At 32.5% G+C, this 27,907-nt stretch overlaps 4 protein-coding genes, 1 long non-coding RNA gene and 4 pseudogenes across 10 annotated transcripts; 2 read left to right on the top strand and 7 right to left on the bottom strand.

Annotated features, from left to right (window-relative positions):
- Positions 1-83: 83 nt before the first annotated feature.
- AT2G05860 lies at positions 84-1,233 on the bottom strand (annotated as a pseudogene; the record flags this gene model as incomplete). The annotated part of the gene is made up of 5 exons: positions 84-117; positions 229-435; positions 515-617; positions 754-1,018; positions 1,096-1,233.
- A 972-nt stretch (positions 1,234-2,205) lies between these two features.
- AT2G05870 lies at positions 2,206-3,124 on the bottom strand (annotated as a pseudogene; the record flags this gene model as incomplete). Its single annotated transcript has 5 exons — positions 2,206-2,266; positions 2,368-2,452; positions 2,528-2,655; positions 2,825-2,939; positions 3,028-3,124.
- Positions 3,125-4,840: 1,716 nt separating this feature from the next.
- On the bottom strand, positions 4,841-6,095 carry AT2G05880 (annotated as a pseudogene; the record flags this gene model as incomplete). Its single annotated transcript has 6 exons — positions 4,841-4,859; positions 4,945-5,032; positions 5,119-5,261; positions 5,364-5,478; positions 5,587-5,857; positions 5,961-6,095.
- Positions 6,096-7,059: 964 nt separating this feature from the next.
- Positions 7,060-9,203, bottom strand: AT2G05890 (annotated as a pseudogene; the record flags this gene model as incomplete). Its single annotated transcript has 10 exons — positions 7,060-7,131; positions 7,219-7,428; positions 7,506-7,629; positions 7,715-7,908; positions 8,004-8,133; positions 8,210-8,294; positions 8,366-8,490; positions 8,577-8,673; positions 8,768-9,032; positions 9,135-9,203.
- An 891-nt stretch (positions 9,204-10,094) lies between these two features.
- SDG11 (SET domain protein 11) lies at positions 10,095-11,033 on the top strand (the record flags this gene model as incomplete). The annotated part of the gene is made up of 1 exon (NM_126603.1): positions 10,095-11,033. One exon carries the CDS (start codon positions 10,095-10,097, stop codon positions 11,031-11,033), a length of 939 nt encoding a protein of 312 aa, NP_178647.1.
- Positions 11,034-11,405: 372 nt separating this feature from the next.
- Positions 11,406-12,758, bottom strand: AT2G05910 (LURP-one-like protein (DUF567)). Its single transcript, NM_126604.4, has 2 exons — positions 12,286-12,758; positions 11,406-11,996 (listed from the first exon to the last, which is right to left on the bottom strand). Exons 1-2 carry the CDS (start codon positions 12,499-12,501, stop codon positions 11,637-11,639), a joined length of 576 nt encoding a protein of 191 aa, NP_178648.1. The 5' UTR covers positions 12,502-12,758; the 3' UTR covers positions 11,406-11,636.
- A 3,490-nt stretch (positions 12,759-16,248) lies between these two features.
- AT2G05914 lies at positions 16,249-17,668 on the bottom strand. 2 transcript variants are annotated; one of them, NR_140116.1, is made up of 2 exons: positions 17,039-17,668; positions 16,249-16,895 (listed from the first exon to the last, which is right to left on the bottom strand). It is a non-coding gene; the product is annotated as an other RNA (long non-coding RNA). The 2 variants fall into 2 exon arrangements; NR_140115.1 differs by having other exon boundaries at positions 16,249-17,668.
- On the top strand, positions 16,941-17,390 carry AT2G05915 (uncharacterized protein; the record flags this gene model as incomplete). The annotated part of the gene is made up of 2 exons (NM_147250.1): positions 16,941-16,998; positions 17,098-17,390. 2 exons carry the CDS (start codon positions 16,941-16,943, stop codon positions 17,388-17,390), a joined length of 351 nt encoding a protein of 116 aa, NP_671783.1.
- A 4,771-nt stretch (positions 17,669-22,439) lies between the features above and the next one.
- On the bottom strand, positions 22,440-25,577 carry AT2G05920 (Subtilase family protein). The gene is made up of 2 exons (NM_126605.4): positions 23,733-25,577; positions 22,440-23,620 (listed from the first exon to the last, which is right to left on the bottom strand). The coding sequence occupies exons 1-2, from the start codon at positions 25,330-25,332 to the stop codon at positions 22,956-22,958; spliced, it is 2,265 nt and encodes a 754-aa protein (NP_565330.1). The 5' UTR covers positions 25,333-25,577; the 3' UTR covers positions 22,440-22,955.
- Positions 25,578-27,907: the final 2,330 nt, after the last annotated feature.

A 27,907-nucleotide genomic window follows, 5' to 3' on the forward strand; every position in this document is an offset into this window, starting at 1 on the left:
TGGAAACTTGTTCATACAGAAATTAAAATAATAATAGACCGAGTTCAATAGGGTACATGTAAGAACATTTTTTAAGTAGATGTTCAACCGCCATTCCTTGCACCTTCATCACGGAGCCTACAAAACAAACAAATGTGGTATGCAATTATAAATAATAGTATAGATATTCCGTTTATATAATTACTAATAACGAAATGTAAGAATATTTGATGATAGATCAAAACTTACATCTCATGGATCTCGTTAGACTCGGGAATATCAGGATCCGGAAAGACGGTTGATATCGGGCCTGCGGTGCAAACACGTACGTTCTTTGGACCATCAAAATAACGGTCAATCTTCCACCAACCAAGAACAACGACAATAACTCCACCACCATATCGACGATAATTATGAGCTTCCTTCTTAGTAGCTAGACATTTCAAAACACGGTTTCTAAACATAAAATCAAAAATATTATTAGAATAGTATAATTTAGGTAATTCGAATTAAACTATCAAAGAAGGAAACTTACTCATTGTCACTTATTTTGAATGTTAGCGTCAAATCATCGACGTTGTTTTGCTTAGGTCTTGTGTTAATCAATTCTCCAACATCATAGATCGCTCCCACCAAGTCTCCAAAAAATTACATAAATTAATTAAAATAAATCAGAGTCAAATATATACAATTGATATTGAAAATGACAAAACTAATGAACCCTAAGATGCATGATATAAAATAAGGAACAAAACAAATTCATAAAAATCTCACCGACTAAAACAGATTTATCGATTTCATCATCAATAATCGAAGAGAAGGATGCTAGACGATAGTGAGGAATAGCGGGTACCGGACTTGTTAATCTGACGACAGTGTCAACAGAAAATCCAATTTTGAAGCTATGAGTTGTTGCCCTGACAGAACCCGAGTTCTCAACAACTCCAAAATTTGTTATCGTTACCCATTCTCCTTCATTAATAAAATCTTTATAGTGATCCGACATCTTATACCCAACAGTAGCTTCAATAGTCATACCCTACGGATCAAACATACTAATCAAAGTTCTAAAACATGCAAACATAGAATTATCATTACAAAACAGTCAATACTTACATGTTCGTCGGCGAGAATCAAACCCATAACCTTTGAAGATGGAACCAGCGAAACTAAGAATGTCCTCACAACTCTCCCACGAATACACCATCCTCTAATAGACGATTTCAACAGTGAAAGAGGATGAAACGATTCCATCTTTTGGCATAAATATTTTAGTTATTTTTTTGTATTCGTTTTATGATATATATATATATAAGAGACAAATACACCGTAGAGGCATGTTTTAGACGCAACTTTTTTAAAAAGTAATAACAGTCATGATGTTTCAAGTCACTTCGTAATCTTGAAGATTCTGTAATATATTTTGAATAAATCAATTATTAATAAAATTAAAAATTTGGCGAGTCTTATATTTTAGGAAATAATATAAATATTGTATCCTTATTATTAATTGGAGTTCTTATATAAATACCAATTGTCTTAACTGCGTGGATAAATTACTAATAATTACAGGATCCTATAATGTTTGAGACATATAATAACAAAATTTCCATAAAAGTTAATAATAATGGAGAGAAATAAGTAACAAAATTTTAAAATATTTTTAATAATGGAAGTGATTAAAAATTAGGAAACAATATATATGCAAAAATATTGTTAACAACAGAATCTATAATTTAATTCTATTATGGCACTTATATATAAGAGTTGAAATAATAAATGTTTTCAACTTAGAAGATTTTCTAACGATGTTGATTTTAACGACATATTTCTTTGGACAAATCTTCTAATAAACTCTAAGGTTTGGTTTTTTATTTTTCTTTGTTTAATAGTGTAGATATCTAACTCATATTTTAGATTACATTGTAATCAAAATTTGCAATCCAAATACATTTTATTAAAATCAATAAAATATCAACATTATTTAAATCAAAATAACCTAATAATTGGTCAATCTAAAAGCAGTTATAATTTGATCTAAGTTTACGGTTATATAGTTATTTAGTAAGCATTAAATAAAAGGAGTTATAATAAAGTTAAAGTTTAACAGAAATAATCATAAGAAAGTCAATAAAAAAATAAACAAAGTCTTTAAAAGTACAACTTTAAAACATATGTAGATAAGTTTTTAAACAAAACGATAGATAGGGGTCTGATGTTGCATTTTCAGTCCTCGTCCACAACTTCATCTAGCTCAGGTGTTTGCATTCGTTGAAGGAATTGAGTTCTGAAACAGTAGGAAAATAGAAAAATTAAAAAAAACGAAGACCAAAATTTTAGAAAATACAATAAACAGTTAAGGGATAATGTAAATATAAATGTTCTTACCTGACGCGATCCATGTTAATCTCTGGGTAACTTTGATTGAATGTAATTTTTGAAGCACCATTATGTGAGATTAGACATTGACGACCTAAAATATTAACATTTTTATTATATGAAGTAGCTATATAAATTATAGATAACATAAAATGAGTCTTAAATATACCTTCATGATCATCAACATTCCAAAATCGTAGCACACAGATTGTAGGATTCATACCAAAGTTCCAGTGATAACCAAGTTCTAGACCAAGTTCCCTCCATAATTGCACAAACAACTCACAAGTATATCCGCTTGCAACACATATGAGAGATTTACCCCTAATAACAATATCAAATTATTCCACCAAAACATCTAAGTTCTATGAATTAAACCAACCATAAAGATAACAATATTTACTATGTTTGTGCATTCAAATATATAACCAAATAGATGACAAATTATATAGTGGAAAATACTAACCAAGAATTTTTAATCTCAAATTCGAGAAATTGAGAAAGTATAGTATTTTCTGAAGCTTGAGGGACAAAGTCCGGTCTTGTTATATTCCCAACTCTCACGACAATACCATAAGCATCTACAAAAAAAAAAACGTTAATATGAAAGATTAATATTTTCAAAAAAATAGACTTTATATTAGTGAAAAATCTAAATAAAAAAGTTACCATGAACAGTTGAAGAATTAATAGTCTTGTTTTCGATCATAGAGAAGGCAGCAAATCGGAAAAGGCTACTTGGTTCTCTATTAGGCACATGAGTCATTTTGGTAGTCTGAAGGAACTTGATTCTCAACTTATTATCAGTTAAGGGAGGTTTTCTACCGCCGACTGATTTGATCAGAAGTATGTTTTCCAAGAAAAACCAACCTCCTTCATTGAGAACTCTAGGGACGTCATATCCAGCGTAGAATTAAGCACAAATGGCATCAATCATTGTGCCCTAAAAAAAAAAAATATTGACTTATGAATTATTATTAATAGATTAGATCCAAAGAATACTATTAAATTATTAATAGATTAGATCAAAAAACAAATTACCATCTCGTCGCACAAGATCATTTGGTAACACTTCCCACCCTCATGAGGAAGTGTTACCCACCAACATAGTAGCTTCACAAAAACCTTCCAATCTTTTTTTTTTGAGAAAGTTGAGATAGATATGAGATACCTTTAAAATAACCACCTCTATCATCTCTCAACATCTTTTTTTTTTTTGAAACTAATAGGGTAGAAGAAAAATGTCGAAGATAAGTAATGGATGAAAATAAGAGGGGAGGTTACCTTTTTTCAGGTTATGTGTCCTTTGACAGTTTAGGAATATTACTTGTATTTTTTTTTTTTGCCCAAAAGAATATTACTTGTATATTAAATAGAAAAAGTTAAATGGCATGCAAATCTTGTCAATCGAATTTGGAATCTCGATGGTAAATTATAGTGCTTTTTATGATTACTTGCGAATTTTAATAAATTTTGTAAGAAACAAAATGTGACATAAGTTGTCATATCTCTTGGATGAGTTGTCTAATCTTGTTATCAATCTTGGAAAAGATGGAAAGAAAAGATGTGAACAATAGATTTAATTGAGAAAGCAAGTCTCATAAATAGATTGAAGAGAATATAGATGTTAATATTTGTATCTACTCAATAAAATTTACTTTATTATTCCAGAAAATATGTATGAGAGCAAAATATATTTAGAATAAACTGATATATATATATATATATATATATATATATATTACATTCCTTAGAAATTAAATTCTAACTGTTATATATGTATCGATTATTTTTAAGTCACAAAGGTAATGATGTGACTTTCATCTATATTCAAAAAGAAACTTTAAAAGGAGTACCTAGGTTTTCAAAATCAATGTTATTTTAATATGAGAGACATGATACTGAAAGATAATGCTTTTGTAGGGTTATAAATATAAAGAGTCCAAATATTTAAGATTACTTTTTGTATAAGACAATGACATTTAGTTGAAAAGAAATGAACTTAATAATAAATGATCCTGATGTTTCCAAGAATGATTTATCTCAAAGTTTTTAATGTTTTATTCTTGATACCCAACAATTTTTTAATTTCCTTTTAAAAAGAATCATAAATAATGATATGTCAAATAAAATAAATTAAAAGGATAGTATTTTTTTAAAGAAAAAAAAAATTCTACAACTATATTTATATGTAATCGTTGCAAATTTATATATGAGTTTGTTTGTAGATTTTTATGTTATACTTGTAAACTTTGTTAGGAGTTTAACAAAACATAAGATATATGAAAATAAAAAGGGAATACATTACTTAAATAGGTTCAAAGCATAAGCATATTTTTTATAATAAAAAATAACTTACAATGACAAAGTTTGCAGGAAATTAAAATAAGTTCGAAACATAATTTAAATAAGAATAGGAGATGGGAGGTCAAACTCCTAATTCTCTTCAATCACTTCCATCCTTGGGTTCTTTGGAATTTCATCATAATCTTCGACTGCGGCTGTAAAAGAGAAAAAACAAAAATCGGTATTGATTAATTGATGTTTTGGTTAACGAATACAATAAAAAAGTGATAAAATTCTTACATGTAGCTTTGAATATCTATCTCAGGGAAATTGGTTGGATTGAGGTAAATTCTTGAACATCCAAATTCACTCTTCAAAACATTCTCACCTGTTCCATTAGTTTCATTTAAAATTATATAATACAAATAACAATCATAAGTAAATAGAATTACAATAGAAACAAAAATAACTAACCCTCAATCTCAGCAATTCTCCAAAATCTCACAATGGCAACAATGGGCTGATAGTTATAAGCGGCTGAACTGATACATTTTGAGAAATTTGTAACAAAAAGTTCACAGCATCTTCCAACAGCATAGCATTTCATTTTCTTTCCCCTAACCAATATGATAAAATATTAGACTAAGCAATGCATTATTAAGCTAATTTTTCAGACAGGTGACACATTACTAAACATACTTAAAAACACTACAACTTACATATTGTCCAAAAGTTCGAATGAGACATATCTTGATTCATAGTCGGTTTCAACTTGGCGACAAACAAATAAAAATTTCTTAATAGCCGAGATATTTGTCACCACACCCATTGCATCTAAGTATAGAATAATATATTAATACCATATTTCAAAAATAATAACATAAATTACTATCATAAATTAATTCTTAAAATGAGAAGAACATAGATTGACTAAAAACTTACCCGTGACATAATCCCAATCCTCAAGACATGGATACTTAAGGTCAATGGGAAAAATGAAGTCAAAGAAGTCTCTTTTCACAAGTTCCGGGAGAGGGTGAACACTTGTTTCCCAAATGAATTTGATGTGAAAACGAAAGGACGAATACCTAACCCTTGATTGAGGAACAACGACCCGAAAGTCAGAGATGTGAATCCATGTGCCAGGCTTGAGAAACGGACAGAAGGGATTGTGATAGTTTCCTTGAGGAATTGTTGCATCAACACGGTTATTCTGAAAAAGTCCAAACAACTCAAAGATTAAATAGTTTGTGATGATCTGTTTCAATAATAACAAAGTAAATTGGGATTAAAAGAAAAAAAGTGAAAATACAAACCTTGTCATCATGAAGAATCATGGTCGTAATTTCACCATGACTGTTTGGAGGATGATTCCAAATTGACAGGATCTTGACGTTAATCTTCCAGTTTGTTGAGTTATCCCTCAAATCGGTGAGTTTATGAACAGACATCTTGTGTATCGAAGAAAGTTTTTTTTGTTTAGAAAGATAAAGAGTTAAACCTAATTGTTCTAGACTTGAGGTTTTTGATTTTATATAATTGGGAAAAGATACAATGATGAAAAGTTGAAGTGTAAAAAGGAAACGAATCGTCTAGAACCAATAGGATTTCTTATATGTTAGAACAATAATGATGACATTTATTTCTTAGCGTGTTACTAAATATTATAATTAATAAAATGAGAATCTATGAAAAAATAGAAATAGGTTGTTTTGTTTGAGTTATCATGATTAATCATATTTAATAAGACGGATTATTTAAGTGTACAAAATCTTTGCTATTTTTGATTTTGTAGAATATTTAATACAAAATTAAAAAATTGTTTATAGTTATTAGTATGATTAACATTATAAAAACCAAATGATGTGTTTCTTAATAATAGTGTAGATTTTTTTTCTGAAAAATTGATGTTTTGAGTTTTTTTCTTCTTTCATCAAGATTGATGTTTTACAACAACATCATTACTATTTTTATTGTTAACCAATAAAAGAAGAGAGAAATATAACTAATACTATAGTTAAACTAACAAAATAATAATATTTAATGAAAAGTTGTTATTCTTACTTTGTGTCAAAATTCTACAACATAATATTTGGTGAAACTAAGAGAGTAATCAAATCTCAGCTCTGTGTATTCCAAAAATTTAGATTTAACAAAACAAAACGACATATAATTGAAATAACTTTATTAATTCCCAAAAAACACAAATAAAATAAAGATTGTTTAGATCTTAAAAAATAAAACAACTCTGATAACTTTAAACAAATAAACAAGAAAGAAGAAAACGATCAAAGCTGGAGTAGTCATTGAGCATCATTCGCCGGAGCGTTCCTCAGACATGGTCATCCTAGAACACTTCTTCCTACTTGTGGAAGCCTGATCATTTCCATCAACATCATCTGAATCTTTTCGTTTTCATGATGGAGTAGAGGTTGACGACAAATCGACATCAGAAAGGTCAACACCATTAGTGAGCATAAGGGAACCCTATATGAAAATACAAAAACATTTTAAGAAGACAACCCTAAAATTTTTTGAGAAATAATTGGAATAGTTTAATGTTATTTGTCAAACCTGTTCGATCGAAATTAAGGATGATGGATCAACGTATGCATCAGAGTCTTCTTGAACGATTTCATCGACAATGTTACCGGTGTAAACTCGGGCAACAGTGAATGAATCATATCCACCAAATATGTTTTCCCTTTGAATGCACAATAGAAACTGAAAAGTCTTGCCTTTCAAACCATTGATCACATCAGGCAAAACAGTTGGATCTTCGATCTACAGAAAATACAGATTATTATAACATGAACGTGGTCATTTTAATGAAAGAGTTTTTTTTTTAAAAGGCATTATACCTCATCAAATGACCCATCAAGCAATTGAGGGGCAGTAGTGCCAAGAATTTCCTTTGCATGACTATCGAATAACATGCATCTAGCTTCATCGGTTTGGTCCATAATATGGAGATGTAGGCAAAACCTAAAAGTTAAATAGGATTATTAGCTTCTAAACACCAAATTATAATTAATAATACATTTAATATAAAGATTTCATAAAGACTAACTTGGCAACAACAGATTTTGCAAAACCATTGCATATTTCACACCAAAATCTTGGCTTTTGAGGTTGCTTGACATCTTCAAGTTTGATAGCTTCTTCTTTGACAACCTTCTTGTTGTGAGCACGACAACAAAAATAGTAGCACGGCCAATCTGTATCAATTGCCGAAACAGTGCAAACTGTTTTGCACTTACCCACCTTCAAATGAATGTAAAGAGGAATTAACAAACTAATCTAAGAATATAAAAATGTAATAAAAATGTTAGTATGATAAATAAATTAATGAATAGTACATCAGAAGATGTGAGGACTTCCTTGATTGTTTGCCTTGGATAATCACCATCGTCATCCCCAGTTCTTGGTGCATAGAGCCTCTTGTGAAAAGATCCAGAACTTCCCAAAGTTAACCCATCAGTTGGTATGCTATATATCAAGAAAATATAGTTTGCTTAATATTATGTATAAAAAAATATATTTAGTGACAAATAAATACAATTACCTTTGCTTAAAAAGATCCAACTCAGCCAACGTGGGATCCACGAAGACTTGTGAAACATCAAAAAAATTGGAAACACTCCTAGTATCTGTTTTAAAAATATAAGATCGTGTTTTTAAAATAGTATAGATATGTAGTAACACATAACAATATAATTACCGTTGTAGAGATTGATCTTCGCAAATCGGATTAAGCAAACAACAATACCATCGGTTGACTCCTGGCAAGCTTTGTCAACAATCTCAGCATACTTCCCCCAAAGTATACATGCCAAGCGAGTGTCACTAAAAATGGAAAGAATAAATTTATTAATAAATAGTAAAAAAAATAAACTTTAAATAAGAATAATATAAATATAGATTGTTTGTACTGCTGATCTCTCAAATGGAAATCGATTTTTTTGGTGGGCTTGTTGTTAGCGTTAAGATCTTGGATTTCAGACCGATCGATAACCTGACCCATAACATCTGTATAGACAAATACAATAAATCTATGAATATAATGACTACATAAGAGATAATGCATGTTTGTTCTAAAATAAAATGAAAACTTGAATCTAACCGTGCAAGATATTTGAGTTAGTGGATCCAGAGAGGATCACATCAAACTTAGCAAGTGAGAGGAACAAAGAATCAGAAACGGTATCACATGGAGAGACCGTGGTTTTGAAAACAAAACCAATCTTGTATTTCAAGTCAGAAATACGATACTGGTCACTTGTAGGATTTAGAGTGATTGTCGTAATGATCTTCCAAACACCCTCGGTTACGCACCTTTCAAACTTCTTGATCTGCTCTCTTCTCACAGCAGCATACATCTTATCACCCTATATGACAAAAATAATTTAAATAATAATTAGTAAAAGAAAATGATGCTTGAACACACTATAAGGTTTACGAAAACATAAAGTTGAAACTATAATACGTACAGCTTTATCAACCAAAATCATTTTGATGGATTCACCAGCCTTTACAGAATATTGCCTCCAAACATTCATGGTTTATCTTATTAACTTCGATTTGCAGTGTAGTCCCCTATGATTTATTCATAACATAAAAGTACACTCGAATACTTTGTAGAAACAACATCTCATGTTTATCTTCTAACAATATCGGACTTGCAACCATCTGACAAACATCAAATAAATGTAGAACAATCGGTAACTAAAACGCATTGTTTGCTAATTCATTCCTATGCGATTAGTTTTCCTATACACATGAGTAATCTGAACTATCCGGTTTTTATATATTCCATCTTATTTTTAATTCTATAAACTACATCTTATTGTTAGTTTTCCATTTTATTTAAGAAAATTAAAAATTAATTATATATATAGACATATAAATCAATATTTGTTAATATGTTTCTTTTTTTAGTTTCCTTTATTTTGTTTAAGGAAAAAAGTAAAAAAAAATCTAATACATGTCAAAATCTTAGATTGATAAACTGCCACGTGTCATAATCTGGTGAGTTAGTAACTTTTGAAACCGTACTTTATATAATAAGATATTTATTACGCTTATTACCATATTTCAGTTTGGTAGTCTTATTATGCAAATTTATGTTGCTGATGCTGATGCATGTCCTATTAATGTATAGATCTCGGGACGTATTTGAAGATGAGTGATAGATTGATCGAATCAATTCCATTTTTTCAAGGTGGCATGAATGAAAAAGATCAAGAAACGGGAAACAGTGTGGTAGTGAGTAGTGTAATGTTGCAGTTTGATGCGGTAAGGAGGCGTTTAAGCCAAATTTGGAATCTGCATGGTGAGGTTGCAACGGCTTTACGTACTTTTAAGAACCTCAAAATGTACACAAACACCAAAAAGCGTGTCGGTTTGGTTCCCGGGTTGATGTAGGAGACATCTTTTTCTTTAGGGGTGAAATGGGTCTAGTGGGGCTCCATTCAGGCACCATTGACATGGAGTTTATAGGAGTTGAAGATCACGGGGACGAGGAGGGTAAACAGATTGCAGTTAGTGTCATCTCTTCAGGGAAAAATGCTGACAAAACCGAAGATCCCGATTCATTAATATTTACCGGGTTTGGTGGTACGGACATGTATCATGGACAACCATGTAATCAGAAACTTGAGAGGTTGAATATTCCACTAGAAGCCGCTTTTCGGAAGAAAAGTATTGTGAGAGTGGTTAGATGTATGAAGGATGAAAAAAGGACAAATGGTAATATTTACATATATGATGGAACATATATGATTACTAATAGGTGGGAAGAGGAAGGTCAAAATGGGTTCATAGTGTTTAAATTCAAATTGGTGAGAGAGCCTGATCAAAAACCCGCTTTCGGTATTTGGAAATCGATACAGAATTGGAGGAATGGTTTGAGTATAAGACCAGGTCTTATCCTTGAAGATCTCTCTAATGGAGCTGAGAATCTAAAGGTTTGTTTGGTGAATGAAGTTGACAAGGAGAATGGTCCTGCCTTGTTTAGGTATGTCACTTCACTTATACATGAAGTAATCAATAATATTCCATCGATGGTTGATCGTTGCGCTTGTGGACGTAGATCATGTGGTTCAAAACATGTATTCAGAGAAAAGCTTAGTGTGTCATCGTCATTGGTGATTAGTGCAAAGAAGTCAGGTAATGTGGCTCGATTTATGAACCATAGTTGCTCACCCAACGTGTTTTGGCAGTCTATTGCTCGTGAACAAAATGGTTTATGGTGTCTTTACATTGGCTTTTTTGCAATGAAACATATTCCTCCATTAACGGAGTTGAGATATGATTATGGAAAATCTAGAGGTGGTGGGAAGAAGATGTGTCTATGTAGAACGAAGAAATGTTGTGGTTCATTTGGATAATGATTTTGTATTATAATTGAGTGTTTGTTAGAATTTTTCGCTTGCTCTATAATCTTGTAGTCCATTCGTTTTATAAATAAACTCAGTTTAAATAAATTGATTAGTCTCTATGGTCATTAATTAATTTCGTAAAATCAACAATAAAAAAATCACTAGTTCAAAAACATAACCACTACGGTTCACTTAATATAGAAATGAATTGATTACTGTTTAACTTTCTATTGAAGTCTATTAGTGTGTAGAGGAATAGATAAGTTAGTTATTTTGTTGCAAATTTTTCTCATCTTAATGCTCATTTTAAATTTCATGCTTCTCGTGTTTGATTAGGTCTAATCATTTTCAAAGAGAAATTCTATCATTCATTGCTAAAGAGCCAAAGTCATATATGTTTAACTTTCATTTTTACTTGAATACTTTAAACGACCGTACAAATTGGAGAGTCCTTTGATAACTAGTATAATTTAGTTAATATGCACATAAGTAAGAGTTGCTCGGCATCTATATACAACAGTTACATAGTTAATTAATTAACTAATTTACACATAAAACAACATCGATGACTCAAGCAAACACAGAAATGTGAAGATGATAGTGATGGGCGGATCAACAACTTGTAGATTCACCATATATATAGTCAAGAACCGCGATTACTCCAAAAACAAAAGCTTTATCCACACTTGGTTTTGTCACCACCTTATATATATCTCTACTCCCAATCCATTCTTTTACTTGTGCAATGACATTTCCTTTGGAATCAACGATGCTACAATCCCTATCCGGGAAATACCCTTTAACATCAAAGTAGCAATTCCCCGGTCCAACCGAGATGCGGATTGAACTGGTTATGGAGAAGCAAGAGTGTTTGGGATCCCTCAACGTGAAAACCGGTTTAGGACTTCCTTGGTAGTCGTAACTATAACCTTTCCACTTGTTATGAATGCTCAAAGCCTGCACCACTCCTCCCTACACCAACCAACACATAATTCTATAAACCAATCAAATTAACCTTTTCTCCTCTAAAGGAATCTCTATATTAAAAGGGTTGCTTTATCTTGACGCATTATATAAAGTAAAATCATTATTGATCACTAGTTGTTGTTTAGAAAATTGCTCCATCACTATTTCACCTTTTTAAAAAAGCTTATTAGCATTCGAAATTAATCCTCAAATATTTATAAAGAATAAACTTATATATATAATCATACAAGTTTGGAATAATAATGAGATGTTTGGGATGAAATTAAAAGGATACCTTTTTGTGGATGAGAAGCAAATCGTTGCCATCACTATCTCTGAGAACTAACTCTCCTTTGGTTCCAAGAACTCCACAACCGTCGATCTTGAAAACTATCTTTTCTTTGTAATCTGTCACCACAAAGCCACCGCCGTTAACCACGTGTGGCCGTCGTCTCACCACCATCACTTCCTCCATCGAGGAACAATACAACTTGCTCACCACTGCTTTCATGTTCTTGCAACTAACAAACTAAACTCTTGTATTAGTCTTGTATATATAGATAGATATTCTTATGGCGGTATGGGTTACTTTTTTTGTTTTGTTTTGTTTCTTGACTCTAAAGAAAGCAAAAGAAGAGAATTGGTCCACTAGTTGGTCACTTTTTTCAAATGTTTGGCGACGTACGTTTTGACTTTTAACTGTTTAAGCACCACGTCTCAACATTGTTTATTATAGGGGCGGACATTTCGGTTTAACTTCAGGTTCGGTTTGGGTTCGGTTCAGTTCAGTTTATTTGGATTTTGTAAAATTCTAACCATATTCAACCGTAACTAGTTTGTTTTGGTTAGTGTTTGGGTCAGTTTTAATTTGGTTCGGTTTGATTTGGTTTGGTTTTAATTTGGTTCGGTTTTAGTTTGATTCAAAAAATTAATTAACGTATTAAATTCTATGTTTAAATTGCATAATTCAAACAAAACCATGAAAAGAAAAACCTAAAAAACCCAAGACATGTGTTTGTGGTTTACAATATTATTAATAAATAAATAAAAAAATTGAATTATGCAATTTAAATATACAGTATGAAAATTCAAACATTTGGGTTGAGACAAATGCATAATTCAAACAAAACTAGAAAGAAAAACATAGAAAATTCAACCTATAAATATTTAGAATTATTTAGAATATTATTAATATAATTAATTAATTAAATTAATAAATACATTGGATTATTGGTTCGGTTCGATTGTAAACCGAACCGAACCGACCCATTTGGGTTGAGACAAAATGCAACCAAATGGTTTGAGTCTAAGCTTAGGTTTGATTTGGGTTGGTTTGAATTTGATTAGATCGGGTCAGTTTGGTTTGGTTCGGTTAATATGCACATCATAATATTTTGCAAAGTATGATGCAAATCTGTTAATATTCTAATTATTATCCAGTAAAAAAACAAATCGTCTGGGAGAATCAGAAATCATAGAGTGACACAAAACTTCCAAATCTAAAAATTTGAAGTTCATTGGTATATAGCAGAAAAAGACAAAAAAAAATCCATTTGGCAAATGTGAAAAGTTTAGTAGTAACATGCAAATTCGTGTGGGAGATTGATTACTTGTGAAGCCGGAGGACAATTGTGTGCAAGTCAAAATCCTCTTTTGCTTTTTTTCGTTTTTGATTCTCTCTTACCCATTTCTATATAATTATATTACTTTTATAGTAGTAATATAAATCCCTCAGTTTTTTCGGCCACAAAATAATTATCCATAAATGTAATTGCTTAAAAAGTTTTATATATTCTGCTATTATATATGAGTGTATGTACTTTTTTTTTGCCGTCTAAATTTATTATTTATTACAAATTATGAAAACTGTTACATAGACGATTCTACTACACACAATTCCTTCCGACCTTTATTAGATCCACGACAGACGACACATTCTTCTCATTCTCCATGCGTTTGATGGATATCTTCAACATTTTCTCTGCGTAAAATCTTGGCGAACGGCTATAATTGTACTTCGTTGTAGACCTCATGTACACTTGCCTCCATTAATCTGCAAATTTGCTAATAAACTGTAGTAGCTAGAACTCGAACCCCAGACCTCTTGGTGTAGAAACATTAATGAACATTTGGTCAACTATTGGGCCAAGGGGGCTTCCACAGTGTATGTGTATGTACTTCTTAATAATATTTTCTTTATTAATGTAGATGCCAATATGACTTGAATCAAAACCCTATTATTATGTCTAATTGGTTCACATAATCTTGCTCAATATGGAAGTCTAGTTTTTATTCTGATAATATTAAGCCTCCTTCTTGGGTTGTAAACAGTTTCTACACTAAAAAAAAAAAGTGGTTCACATAAAAGTCAACGCTTTTATACCATAAACATAAAAGTTCAAAGATACGTTTACTACGTTAGTTGTTAATTTGACTTTTCATAGACTTCAATAACAGGAAAATTTGAAATTTATTAGAGGAGAGAACAAATTTAATCATTTAAAAATACAAAAGCAAAAAGATAACAAATTTAATCATTAAAATGTAAACTAAATAGAATTTAACCCGCGGTATACCGCGGGGCTATATTGTTTACAAAAGTATAATGTTATTTTTTTAAAGATTAACTGAAAATATATCATATTAATTTGTATTTTTCAATGTAGTTATCAATCTCTGTATTATTTAGTTTATGATTACTATTGTTTAGGTTTATTGATATGAAAACACATATTTTTTTAAGTAATGATGTATGGTGGATTTTAAAATTTTGAATATTTTATCTGCAGTATACCGTGGGTCGATTTTTTATAGCTAAATTTTTTAAGTTTCAAGTTATATTCGTTTTGTTAATATTATATGGTTTTTGTGTTTACGGTTGTAGAAATGTATTTTAATTGTAAATTTTAAGAATTCATCCGTGATATACTGTTCTTTATTGATATCGATTAAAACCCGTCATCCCATATAAACTCGTCTATATTATCTCGTTAGCTAAATATTAGTATTATAAAATCCAAGAAAATAAATTATTTTTGTTATAAATACAATAATTTTAGGATCTCACCTGTGTTATACCGTTTCTTGAATGATTTTAAATTTCTACTACTAATATAGATTTTAAATTTATCATAGAAAGTATATGATTTCAATTTTTTGTATTTTTTTTTATTTAAATAAAGCAACGGCTTAAATGATGATATATATAATTCTTTTTCTGTATGTGTATATGATTTTTTATGTGAATATTTTTATTATTATAAATTAGTATTTTTTTGCTATACAAAATGTTAATATAAATATTTGCTATAAATCGAATTTATGCATATTTGTGGAGTAAGATTCACGGAATTTTGTTTTTGAAGATATATGAAAAGATTGTGTAGAGATTTTTAGAAACAAATTAGGCAAGATATCGTTTGGTTAATATCTTTTTAAATTTTGTAAAACTAAATAATAAATGTGAGTGGCAGCCATTATAAATAAGTCCCAACTCCACGATTTATTTCACAAAATGGCTGCAAAAATGTATATGTAGATATATTGACAACAACGGATCCATAAACATTTTCTTAGTATATGCAAAAATAACAAAATTTTAATGGGTAACTCTTATGGAAATTTGCATGAATAACCAAACAAAAAATCTAAATTAAATTTCTAACACCTAATAAAAATATCATCAATATTCTGTGTATTTTGTGTATTTAGGACAATTTTGTCCTTCCCTCTTCAAACCACCATCATCACCTTCCTCCACCACCACTACTCCACTAATCAACCACCTTCCTCCATTACCACCACTACCGGTGGAACCACTGTCGCCGGAACACCATCGTCGGAGCTACTACTGTCGGAAAATAATCGCCCGAAAATCGTCGCTGAAAAATCGTTGCCGGAAAATTATGTCCTTTGTTTGACCATCTCTTGTGTATGTTGCATATCCAAGCCAGCCACCAAAAATTTGTCACCGTTTCTCTTTCTTGTTTACCTTCTCTTTGGATTTGGCTATCTTTTCTTCTCGGTTAGATTTCTATTTTCTTCTCTCTCACCATCTCTTCCTTCCATCTTCTCCGATGATCTCGACCATATCTCTTTTCGTCTGATGTCCACTTGCCTCTCTCTTTTCAGTTGGAAACGGTAAAGCAAGGATCGTTTAGACTTTGCTCATGTGTCAAAGTGTTACTTACCTAATTAATACATAAAAGGTGCTATATATTTAATTTTATGTTTTTTTTTGTTATTGTTGCAAATCACCCTAACTCTTAAAACTCATTTTTTTTTTGTCAAACAATTTGTATTCATTCCATCACAAAAGCAAATACAAAAAGAGAGGTTCAAGAAAACCAAAGTTTAAGACACTAACATTCCCCAATGTCATAAAATGAAAGATACGATACATCGATTTTAAATCCATGAGAGCTTTGAAACCATAGCTTGGAAGCGCATTGAAACAAGTGAGATCACGGTGAATCGAGAAAGCATCCTCGAAGGATTCGAAGGACGCCAGATTAGTCATGGTCATAGGACCCTGAGACGTTAACGAAGGAATCAATGATAAGTTTCTCAACATAGAGAGCTGCACTAACCAAGGTAGCACAATAACAAGGATTCGGGAGACTATGGTGCTATAGTCGATTGATGATAGCTTTGAAACCCAAAGCGAAAGGTTTAGACATCTCCAATAAAATGCAATAAGAACTTTAACGTTTAGGAACTTGATGATGGAGATGATGGTGAAGGTACGCTGCTTGAGAGCGACGCTCGATGAGCTAATTGGAGCATAATGGTCGATAAGCACAAGTGGTCGAAAGCCACAAAAAACACTTCGGCACAATCGGTTCGAGATATTTCGATCAAGGTTCTTCAAGCCTTTGTAAACATACCATAAGCCCCTAAATACAACTAAAACCAGGAATATCCCACAATATATGCAAAGTCAAGACAACAATGGTGATAACTCTCTCACATGGAGTCCATAACCACGGATTAGAGAAGATCGACACAAGTTATGTCTTGGATTTAACATAGAAATAAAGGAAACAGACCTGAATTTTTTTGTCTTAAGATAGTTAATCCAATTGATGGGCTTGGGCCTTCTAAATAGGGTTGGGCCAAAAGAAGAAAGTAGGTCCACTGGGAAAAACCCTAGTTTCTCTTTGGAATGCCAAGACAGGAAAGGGGAGAGGCGGCAATCTGAAGCTTGCGAAGACAATTGCGGTGACTGCAACATCTCCGGTGATTGGAAGATCGGCGGGAACAGTCGCTGGCCGTGATCCGAAACTGAGACAAAGCTCCAAGGGTTCAGATCTGAAGCGAGGGCTACGAGGAAGAAATGGAGATAAGGATTTGCCAGATAACTCATCTTTTCTTCTTCACTTGATGATGAAGATCGGCTGAGAAGCGAAGTGAGGTGGTACAAAACGTTTAAAGAGGTTTGATAGAGGTTAAACAGAGAAAAAATGATGGAGAATGATTTCAAAGGAGAACAAACAAAGAAAGAAAAGATGTGAAGCAGCGGTGAAAGGAAGCTGGAATCCCGACGCCGGCAAGCAAAAGCTTCACCGGCGTCGGAAAAATTAATCAGCGGAGGAGCCTCGATAATGGTGCCAGAGAGAAAGAGAGAGTAGCGCTATCTTTTTTTTGGTAACTCTTCAAACTCTAACCTTACAGTTTTGCTAATAAATCACGGTTCACAAAATAAATATTTTCTTTTGCATTCATACCACATGAAGTTATACGTTGCTGAGATGTTAGTCAGTTGTTTCTCAACAATAGTAGATACCAAAAATTCATCACGGTACAATTAGAGATGAGGGTAAAATTCATCAGTTATTTTTAAAAAGACTATTTAGAGATGATGGTAAAATTAGAATTTTTGGTGTTGTATGAAGTAATCAATGCGTAAATAACAATATTTAATTTTTTGAATATTAAATTGCACATATTTATTATTATGTGTATTATTTTTCTAACCAAAAAAGTTTGGATATTAAATGTTTAAATAAATAAATAAAAAATATTTGGAATTTTTCACTAAAGTTAAACTTAATAATTAAATTTAGGGGATATTATTGGTTTGTGATTTAAATAGTGTTTTAATGACTTTAAATGTTATGAGAAATTTGTTGTTATTCAATCAAAATTTATTAAACATTGTTAATGTCTAGTGCTATTATTTTTTATTTATAAAAAAGCTTCTAAAATTTTCATAAATCTGAAGTTATTGGATTCATACTTTAATAAAGTCATTGAAAATTTTGTTATTCAACTAAAAAAAGTCTTTAATTGTTACTGAATTAAATTATTATGTTATTGTGTATGATTTTCTACACTTTTATTCACAAAATAAAATCATGACAAATATCATCAAAACAGAAATATTGTTTGAAAGTCCAAAAGCTCTTTTCATTGCTCTAGGAGAACTACCAAATTACCAAAGTACCAATTCCCATTTGCTCGCCTTTTTTTCTCCAGATCACTACATTCAAAGTTAAGAAAATTCCAAAGCAATAATAAACTTTTTGATACTCTTATTATCAATTAGAGCGTCTAATGATATTGATCATATAAAATCAATATTATTTATATAACATATTTTCTAAATTATCCAATTAAGCTATGTAGTAAAAACATTTCCTCCAACTTTATCATTTAGTATACAAAAATTGTTGGCAAAATCAAAATATAAACGAAAGAATGAGCAAAATATGTGCAACTAATGGAAGAACAAAAAAGACTTATCAATCCATTAATGACCTGAATAATTCTATTTTTCAACTCATTTCTTGGATATGACTCAAATTTGTCTTGTTAAGATTTTTATAAATCTTTATAATAATACTATAGTGATGTTACTTAAGATAATTGATGCAAAGCTATAAATGTTTTTTAAATAATACTATAATGGTGTTACTTAAGACGAAGAATGCCACAACAATAAAGGACATAAAGTGGTGATTGGTGAAAGTGACCATCATGATTGTTCTAGCAATAAAGCCTTGAATGGCTGCAGTTTTTGGCATAGTTTTTGGATTTTGATTTTGCAAAAACCAAATATTACCCAATCATGATTCTACAAAAAGTAGATTTCTTAACAATTAGGAAAACAAGATTTTAAGATATTTTGCATATTTGTTCACAGAATCTAAAAACCCAAATTAGGTTTTTTCTAACAATTTACGTCACATTTTTTTTCAAATTTTAATTATTATTTTAAATATGCTATTTTCACCATTTACCATTCATTAAATATTAAATGTATACATTGGTTTTATTTACCAAACCTATGTTTATATGCAACTAGATTAGGACTTTTAATTTTTTTAAAATAAAATTAGATTTAGCAAAATGATACATTAAAATTTTATAGGGAATAGAAACTTTATATAATAAAATATACCTATGCTTTTGTTTTTCTGCATTTTTAATTTTTATTATCATTATTTTGTAATTTTAAAACACAAAATAAAAACTAAAAATTAAATTTGATAACTTAAAAAGTTTTAAAATAATAGTTATGTAGAAAAACTAAAAACTAAATAAATTATCATTCAAGATTTTGCAAAAACAAAATCTACATCAAAAAATCATAAACTACAAAAATCAAAAACCAAAAACCAAAATCCAAAAACCAGAAACTAAAAACCAATAATAAACTAGAAAACATTCAGGGCCTAAACTTTTTACCATTGTTTATATTCAGCCCCGGCTTAGGCATGTGGTAGGAGTGCCATAGCACAAGATCTATTCAAGTTTTTTTCTCTTTTTTTTTGAACCAAATAGAGTCCAAAAAAAAATATTTTCAAAAAGGTTAGGGAAAAAGGTTATTTTTTCTTTTAGCTTAGGACTAAAGTTTTGTTGAGTCGGCTCTGTTTATATCAGTAGGAAAGCTGGATCTTCCACAGTTTTAAAAATTTTATTTGTTTCTTATCCTTGTTAAAAAATGTGGCCTCCCTGGTCGCCTAAGCACTCGGTGGCCGGTAACCGTCAGAATTTGTCCAAATCGCTTAATTCATCAGAGGATTTATTTTTTTTAGTTTATGGAGTCCAAATCGCTTAATTCATAGAGGAATTTTTTTTGTAGTTTATGGATAAAATACATGTTAGATCTATCATATTTGTGCACAAACAAGACCAAAACGAGTTAAAAATGATGTCAAATGTCTAAAAACCGAGCAGTCGTCATTATTAGGGTTACAAAGTCGACAAACTTTGTGAAGAAGATGATTATGTAATGTCTGTTTTACCCTCCATTAAAGAGTAAGTTATAGAAAAAGTTATATTACATTCTAGAGGCTCAAACTCATTAACATAAACAATTAAAGGTTTACAGAAACCACTTCACCATACTAACTTTAAATGCTATGTCACCAAATAATATTTATATATACATATAATTAGATAAAAACCCTAAAACTTATCCCGATTAATTTCCATATAATTTTTGATTAACGGATTAATCAGTAGACCCGGTTCGATCCCGACTAACGCCTACCGATTTTTTGAACAGGGTTCTTTACATTCATTTCTGAAAACACATGGAAGACCTTGTCCACAACTTAACATTGGTTTATTCATCGCTAGCTATGGGCCGGGAAAATTGAAACATGGGTTAGAGCCTCCAAAATCTAAGCTTATATAAAAATAGCTGCCCTAATTATTTTTATTGCAAAACAAGGCCCCTAAGTTTATGAGGCTACAAAATTTATCCTCACGAAACCACCAAAATGTTTTATTCTTATAGCTCCTATAGGACATGAGTATGACCAAGCATGGCTACACCAAAGACCAAAGGCACGAGGATGGAAGAATAGAATCATGGTTTGTTTTATATTTAAGTATTTGATTTAATTTATCTATATTTGAACTAGCAAAAACAAAAACACTCATATTTACAGATTATAGAAGCTAAAAATAAAATAAAAACAGATGGTTTAAAAAATTTTAGTCCACAAAATCGTAATACTATGTATGAGGGACTCATGACGCATACGAATGAGTGTTGTTCTTTGTTTTCCTTTCTCAAGATATCGTGAGAAACAAAGGTATGAGACTAATCCTGTCTCATATATATGGATCCAAAGACATGAACCCCATTGCGTACTTCTGGAACTTGAGGAATTCACGGTCTTCTAACTCGACCATATCCCATGAAACAACACTCAATTCTTGCTACGATTTGGCCAAAAAATGGATTGATTCATCGCCAAGCTCGGCGGATTGTTCATGTAAACTTCAATATTTTATTCTTCCACATAATTTAATTTATTTATTACATAAATACTAACCCATCAAAATCAATAACCTGGCCAAAACAAAACATAATCAATAAATATATGCAAAACATAGTCAATAAATAAAAAAGTATAGTTAATCAATGACCTCAACAGTTCCATTTTTCAACTGATTTCATTTGAAAATAATGCATATTTATCTTGTTAAGAATATTTTAATGGTTAGTTGACTAAGACTCTAGTAATCTTATTCATAATATTTTTTTTTGAATGAACATATAAGTGGTTATAAAGTGGAAATGGATCCTCTAAATTTTCACAAAACACATGGAAGTAAGGGTGGGCATTTTGGTTTAATTTTGGTTCTGTTCGGTTTATTTAGTCTTGTAAAACTCTAACCAAACTCAACCGAAGTTAGTATGGTTTGGTTTGGGTTTGGGTCAATCTATGTTTGGTTCGGTTTGGTTTTAGTTTGGTTTAATTTTAATTCGATTTTAAAAGACTAATCATTGTAACAAAACAAAATTATTTCGTTCATTATCGTTTGAACTTTGAGCTTGATAATACTTAACTTAAGCAAAAAGTTTAATAATTCAAATAAACCATGAAAAGAAATTAAAAGTGCAAACAATTACATATTTAGTAATATACAATATTATTAATTAATTAATTAATTAATTAAGCAAAAAGTTTAATAATTCATATTGGTTAAACCAAACCGAACCGAACCATTTGGGTTGAGAAGAAACATAACCGAAAGGTTTGAGTCTAAGCTTGGGTTTGGTTTGGACTGGTTTGAGTTTGGTTGGTTCGGTTCGGTTAAAATGCTCATCCCTACATGGAAGATAGTGATGGATCGGACTCCCTGATTTCCATGTTCGTCCAACTACCATTCCACGAGAATTTGCCTCAAGCGATGGTGAATCGAAGACAGATAGAATGGAAAAAAGCTGATAGGAAAGCAAAACGAAGATACAAAGTGATTCATATATTCAAAGCCTAGAGGCAAGAAGACTATACGTAAAAGATCAATCTCTAGCAGAATATCTCCAACGTTAGTGTTGTTGTTGCCGCCATCACTTGTGGAATTCATAGGTTTGTGAAGTATAGCTCACGAAATATGAATCTTTTTTACAACATATTGTTTCCTGTACGCATGACCTAGCAAATCATGATAGACGAATACAAATTTATTTATAATTCTTTTGCCAATCTTGGGGACGCTTTTACGGGAAAGAAAATTTCTTACTCATCGTACTTAGCTTCAAATCCTAAGTAAGAGTTAATCCAAATTTTTACCCCCCCCCAAAAAAAACAGTTAATCCAGTTAGAAATAATTAATATCCAATTGCGTCAGCTTCACGTGATTTTGTATTGAACGCATGTCCTCCAATTTGTGTCTAGACACTTGAGTGATGTCAGTGATGACATTATGTCACATTACTTTTGTTGCTTATTTGAAAGATACTATTACATCAGTATGATGGTTAAAATGAAGAAACTTGAAGCACTACATATGACGACATCAACGTTCTTTTCCTGACAACATTTTCTTTTATCATCCCTAACTTTTTTTGGGATGCTTTCACCTACACACTCAATGACTCAAACCAAACCACACAAGAACACTTCCCACTACTTATGGCTCATGATGGGCTTTGGTTTAGCCTAAACCCAATCAAGATAACTTAAATAGAAAACATCATCACTAGGGATGTTAGTTTTTTTATCAAAACCGGTTCCAAGAGAATGCAACGGGACTTCTCACTTCGTGCTGCGGATTGCTCCAAGTGATGGAACCAAACTCAGCCTTGTTCGTCATACTCACTCCTTTCTTGCTAACAAACGTGACTGTGTACCTCTTCTTCTCTCCCACGCTTTTAAACGAAAGTTTCGATGGTTTAACAGAGATTCCGACACTAGGAGCTCCATTAACCGTCACTTTGTAAACCGAGCTTGCTGCACCAACATTTGTTACTTCCCGAGTGTACCGCACAACTCTTTTACCCCCAAACAAAACCGAGAAACTTGGGTAGTTGAGCTGACCAGGATCTGAGAACTTCTTCGAGCAGTTAACGCTAGGTCGCTTCACAATCGCAACAATGTGATCGACTGTGTAGTCTAGAGAGCACAAAAACCTGATGTATTCCTCGGTTGAGATGTCGTAGACAAGACCTGGTGAGAGAGCCTTTTGGGGATCTACATGGCCCGAGCCGTGAGCATATGGGTTAGATAGGCTGTTGTCTGCAGCATCATGGAGAGGAGCGTTGGTGTTGTCAAGAACGTAAGCTGTAGTCATGAGAGCTGATTTGATAGCACTCGGACTCCACTCAGGGTGAGCTGCTTTCAAAAGACCCGCTAAACCACTGATGTGTGGGCATGACATTGACGTACCTAACAATAATCAGACACTTTTTCATGTCAAACAAAACAAACCCCTCTCTACAATCATAGATTAATCAATAACAAAAATATGTAATCAAAATCAAGTTTCAAAGTTGAGTACCTGACATGATGTTGAACTGAGTCCTCCTAGAGTCCTTGTCAAGACCAGTAGGACCAATAGCGTCAGACCAACCAGCCAAAATATTAACTCCAGGACCAATAACATCAGGCTTCAAGATTTCAGGAGTAACAGTATTAGGACCTCTCGAGCTAAAAGCAGCAACCACAGGAGACGGCTTAACGTCAAGAACCGTTCCTTTAAAAACAAGAAGAGCGGTTGGTTTAGAATCTGACTTAACATACTCCCTAAGTAAATCACCAGTCTTCTTCCCTACAGCGATCGCGGGAAGCAAATGACTATCCGCCACAAGCTCCTCTCCACTCGCAGCAGTATTCGCCATTATCATCCCTAAACCACCAGCATCTCTAACCACAGCTCCTTTCTCAACTCTAGCATTAACACCTCTATCACAAACAACAATCTTCCCACGAACAATACTCGAATCAAGCGAACCAGGTAAACAAAGATTACTCGAACTACTATTCCCTTTATTATAAACCAATTCAAGCGGCTTCGTCCCCATTCCTACACCGCTATACAGCGAAACACCGGTAAGTCGTTTCCCGTTACCGAGATTCGCAAAAGCCGGAAAATCTCTATCTAAAGTACCAGCACCAACAGTCATAACCCAAGGAGCAACATTGGCAACAGAAGCTCTAGTAGGACCACTATTACCAGCAGAACAAGACACAAAAACACCTCTCTCCATAGCCGAAAACGCTCCAATCGCAATCGTATCGCGATAATACGGAGCAGAACCACCACCAAGAGATAACGAAAGCACATCAACACCATCAAGTATAGCTCGATCCATAGCAGCTAGTATATCAGATCCAAAACAACCAGTACTCCAACAAACTTTATAAGTAGCAACACGAGCACGAGTGGCCATACCTCTGGCCGTACCGGCGGCGTAACCGAGGAAGCTAGCGTTTCTAACGGCGGATCCCGCGGCGGTAGTTGAAGTATGTGTTCCATGTCCGTCAACATCACGAGGAGAAACAGATTCACGCTTACTCGAAAAACCACCACCAGAAGCCATTTGAAATCCTTTGGAGAAGCTTCTAGCTCCGATAAGCTTCTTGTTACACAACTTGGAATCGAAATCGGAACCAGATTCACATTCTCCTTTCCATTTAGAAGGAATCTCAGGCATATCAGTATCATCGAAGCTTCTAGATTCAGGCCAAACGCCAGTATCTAAAACTCCGATGATAACGCCGTTAGAAGAAGAACCGAGATCGTGAACACCGAATTCGGAATTGAGACCGAGAAACTCAGGAGTACGCGTAGTGTGAAGTGTGTAGAGAGGATCTTCGAAGATATCGAGGATTGAGTTTGAGGAGGAGAGGAGAGAATCGGCTTCGGTGGAGTCGAGGTAAGCGGAGAAGCCATGGAAGGAGGTTGTGTAAGTGTAGAGAAGAGATGATTCTGAATTGAGTTGAGATGTGTACCAATCGTGGTGAGTGAGGAATGATTCCGGTTTATCGGAGTGATTGACGCGGATGATGTAGGTTTTTTTGGCGGTTGTGTGGAGGAGAAGGAAGAGGAAGGTGGTGATGATTGTGATGGAGGAAGAAGAAGAAGAAGAAGAAGCCATGAGTGTGTGTGAATGATGGTGAAGTAGAGAAGAAGAGAGTGTGGGGAATAAGAAGAAGAAGAAGAAGAAGATAGGGAGAGAGAGAGAAAGAGTGATGGGATTAAAATAATAATAAAAAAAAGTGGTGGACACGTAAGGGACGTGTGACCGTTAGAATAATAACGGAAATGCCATCGTCGGTGGGGTTTTGAAAAAGAGTGTGTGTGGGAAATATATATACAGCTGGAGACACGATACGTGATAAAAGGGTTGTTCTTCAGTCTCTCAGGCCCATTTTTCTTTTTATTGGTTTCCTCAAACGTTCTTTTGTGTCTTTTTCTTTCTTTTTTCAACGTTCTTTTTGTGTCTTTTTATTTTATTTTATTATATGTTTATAAACATATAGATTGTTTTTTTAATAATTGTGTTTGGGTGGATGATGTTGGGTTTAAGAATTTATAAAATTGTTGATGAGTTTGTTGAAAACTAAAGATCATTTAAGGGTAGCTAATAAAGTTGTTGGTCTGTTTTTTAGAATTAAGATCATTTAAAGGGTAACAACTAATAAATTAAGGGAAGAAAATAATTGGTTCCGAAAAGAATTTATCAGATCTATCTATATTTAAGTTTATTAGCAAAAGCATATGACTGACCGGAAAATAGGGAATATAGGTTATGAATTTGACTAAGAATAATATAATAACTATTTTGTGAGGTTTTTAAAGTAGTAAGATGTGTTATGTTGAGAAATATTTTTTTTGGATTTTGATTGAAAATTTAAGAGTAATCTATATATAGTAATTTCTTTTTTTTTCTATTTTAGAGTTATTGAAGCTAAATCGATTATATTTTCTTTAAAATAGAAATAAAAATAAATGTAGACATTGGATATTGTTTTTTGGATCTCTTCACAGCTTGGTATGGGAGAGTTTGTGTACTTAACTCAAGTTGAAAGACCCATAATGTTGAGTTTTTAGATCAGGTTTGCTAACTAAAACAAATTAGGTGAATTTTGTTGTCGGGATACCTGACGTAGTTATGCATACGAGTGTTTATATGTGTAACTAAAAACGTGCAATATATTCAATATATGTAGCAATGATGTCACACTAGTATGATGAAATTGAATAAGCTCTCAACATTTTTTTGCTTGTAACAATTCATGTATTTATTACTTAAAAATCGGTGGTCAAAAAATAACGTTATCTTTTTTAGTAACGTATCATTAAACAATGTGTAATTCACGTGTTATGTTAAAAGTCATTTTTATGACGATAAATTTACGTGCAACAGTTTTTTTGTCACTATATAGCTCTACTTTTTGAGTTTGAAGAATAAAAATAATAGTTTTAGTAATACTTGTTGAAAACATGAGATCTTAATTATTCATGGGAATAGAGAAGAACCTTGGCACTTAACAAGAGATTTTAATGACATCATTGATGCATCAGAAAAACAAGGAGGACAAATCATACATGAAGGTACTTTTGTGAACATTAGGTCATTCATGTCAGAATGTGACTTATACGATCTCAGACACTTGAGCAACTTCTTCTCTTGGAGAGGAAAGAGACATGAGCTCATTGTTCATTGCACACTATATAGGGCTATGTCAAATGGAACAAGGGCTAAGGCTTACCCATCCAGTCGTTGGGAGTATTTAAGGTTTGAAAGCTCAGACCGTCAACCACTTCTTACTCACTTTAATGTATTCGAGGAAAAGAAAAAAGGAGTTTTTAAGTACGATAAAAGATTGAAAGACAATGAGGAAGTCTCTATTTTAATTTAAGCAGCTTGGAACTTTGACGCCATGGAGGATGTTGAGGAAAATGTCAGTAGATTTATACAAGAAATCATTACCTGAACTAGGACTAAGCATCAAAATAGTCAAAAAGCCACTGAAGAGAATAGGCAAAAGCTAGAGGAGGCAATGGCAAGCCCAGACGCTGACCAAAATCTGATTTCTACCATCAATAATAGCCTACAAAGAAGTAGACAATTTTGGGAGATAAAAATGTTAGTGCACCCTCTGTCAGAACAATCAGAAGGAGTGTTGATTGCTGGAACAAGCTGGAAGCTGTTTCAGAAGACTAAAGTGAAGATCAAGTAATTGATGCTGACGTGGATATGCCGCCAAATGAACGAATGACGTGGAGACCACAACAGGAGGAGTTCAGTTTGGAAAGAAGATATTCACGCGAAGATTTGGAGTGATCCAAGATCTTGAAGGCTAACCTAGAAGACCGAAGACCTCGATGGTATAAATAGAGGTGCTAAAGTTCTTGTTAGACTTGGCCGTGATTGTGAGTGAAAAAGCTAGTGCAACGCTTTTCATTGTTAGAGACTAAGGTTTAGTCTGATTGGAATTCTAGAGAGATCAAAGAGTGTGTTCTTGTGATCTGCTCTTGTGTGTTTAGGGAAATCTCAGGTGACAAGGTAAAGTAGTTTATATCTTGTGTAAAACCAATTAAGGTAGTTGTAAACTTCTTAATCAGATTTCTAATAAAATGATACTCGGTGGTTCTGAGTTTGGGGAATACGATTCTTAGGTTCATCCGGAATTTCATTTGGTATCAGAGCGGGCATCTGAACCAAG

Source organism: Arabidopsis thaliana, chromosome 2 (assembly GCF_000001735.4).
Source record: "Arabidopsis thaliana chromosome 2, partial sequence".
NCBI classification, from domain to species: domain Eukaryota; kingdom Viridiplantae; phylum Streptophyta; class Magnoliopsida; order Brassicales; family Brassicaceae; genus Arabidopsis; species Arabidopsis thaliana.

What these genes read in the sequence shown, in the direction of transcription:
- AT2G05910 (NM_126604.4), bottom strand. Translation starts at nt 12,501, where the DNA reads ATGAAAGCAGTGGTGAGCAAGTTGTATTGTTCCTCGATGGAGGAAGTG. An exon ending in TGCTTCTCATCCACAAAAAG is followed by an intron (nt 11,997 to 12,285) that starts GTATCCTTTTAA and finishes TGGTTGGTGTAG; the next exon opens with GGAGGAGTGGTGCAGGCTTT.
- AT2G05920 (NM_126605.4), bottom strand. Translation starts at nt 25,332, where the DNA reads ATGGCTTCTTCTTCTTCTTCTTCTTCCTCCATCACAATCATCACCACC. An exon ending in TCAGTTCAACATCATGTCAG is followed by an intron (nt 23,621 to 23,732) that starts GTACTCAACTTT and finishes GATTATTGTTAG; the next exon opens with GTACGTCAATGTCATGCCCA.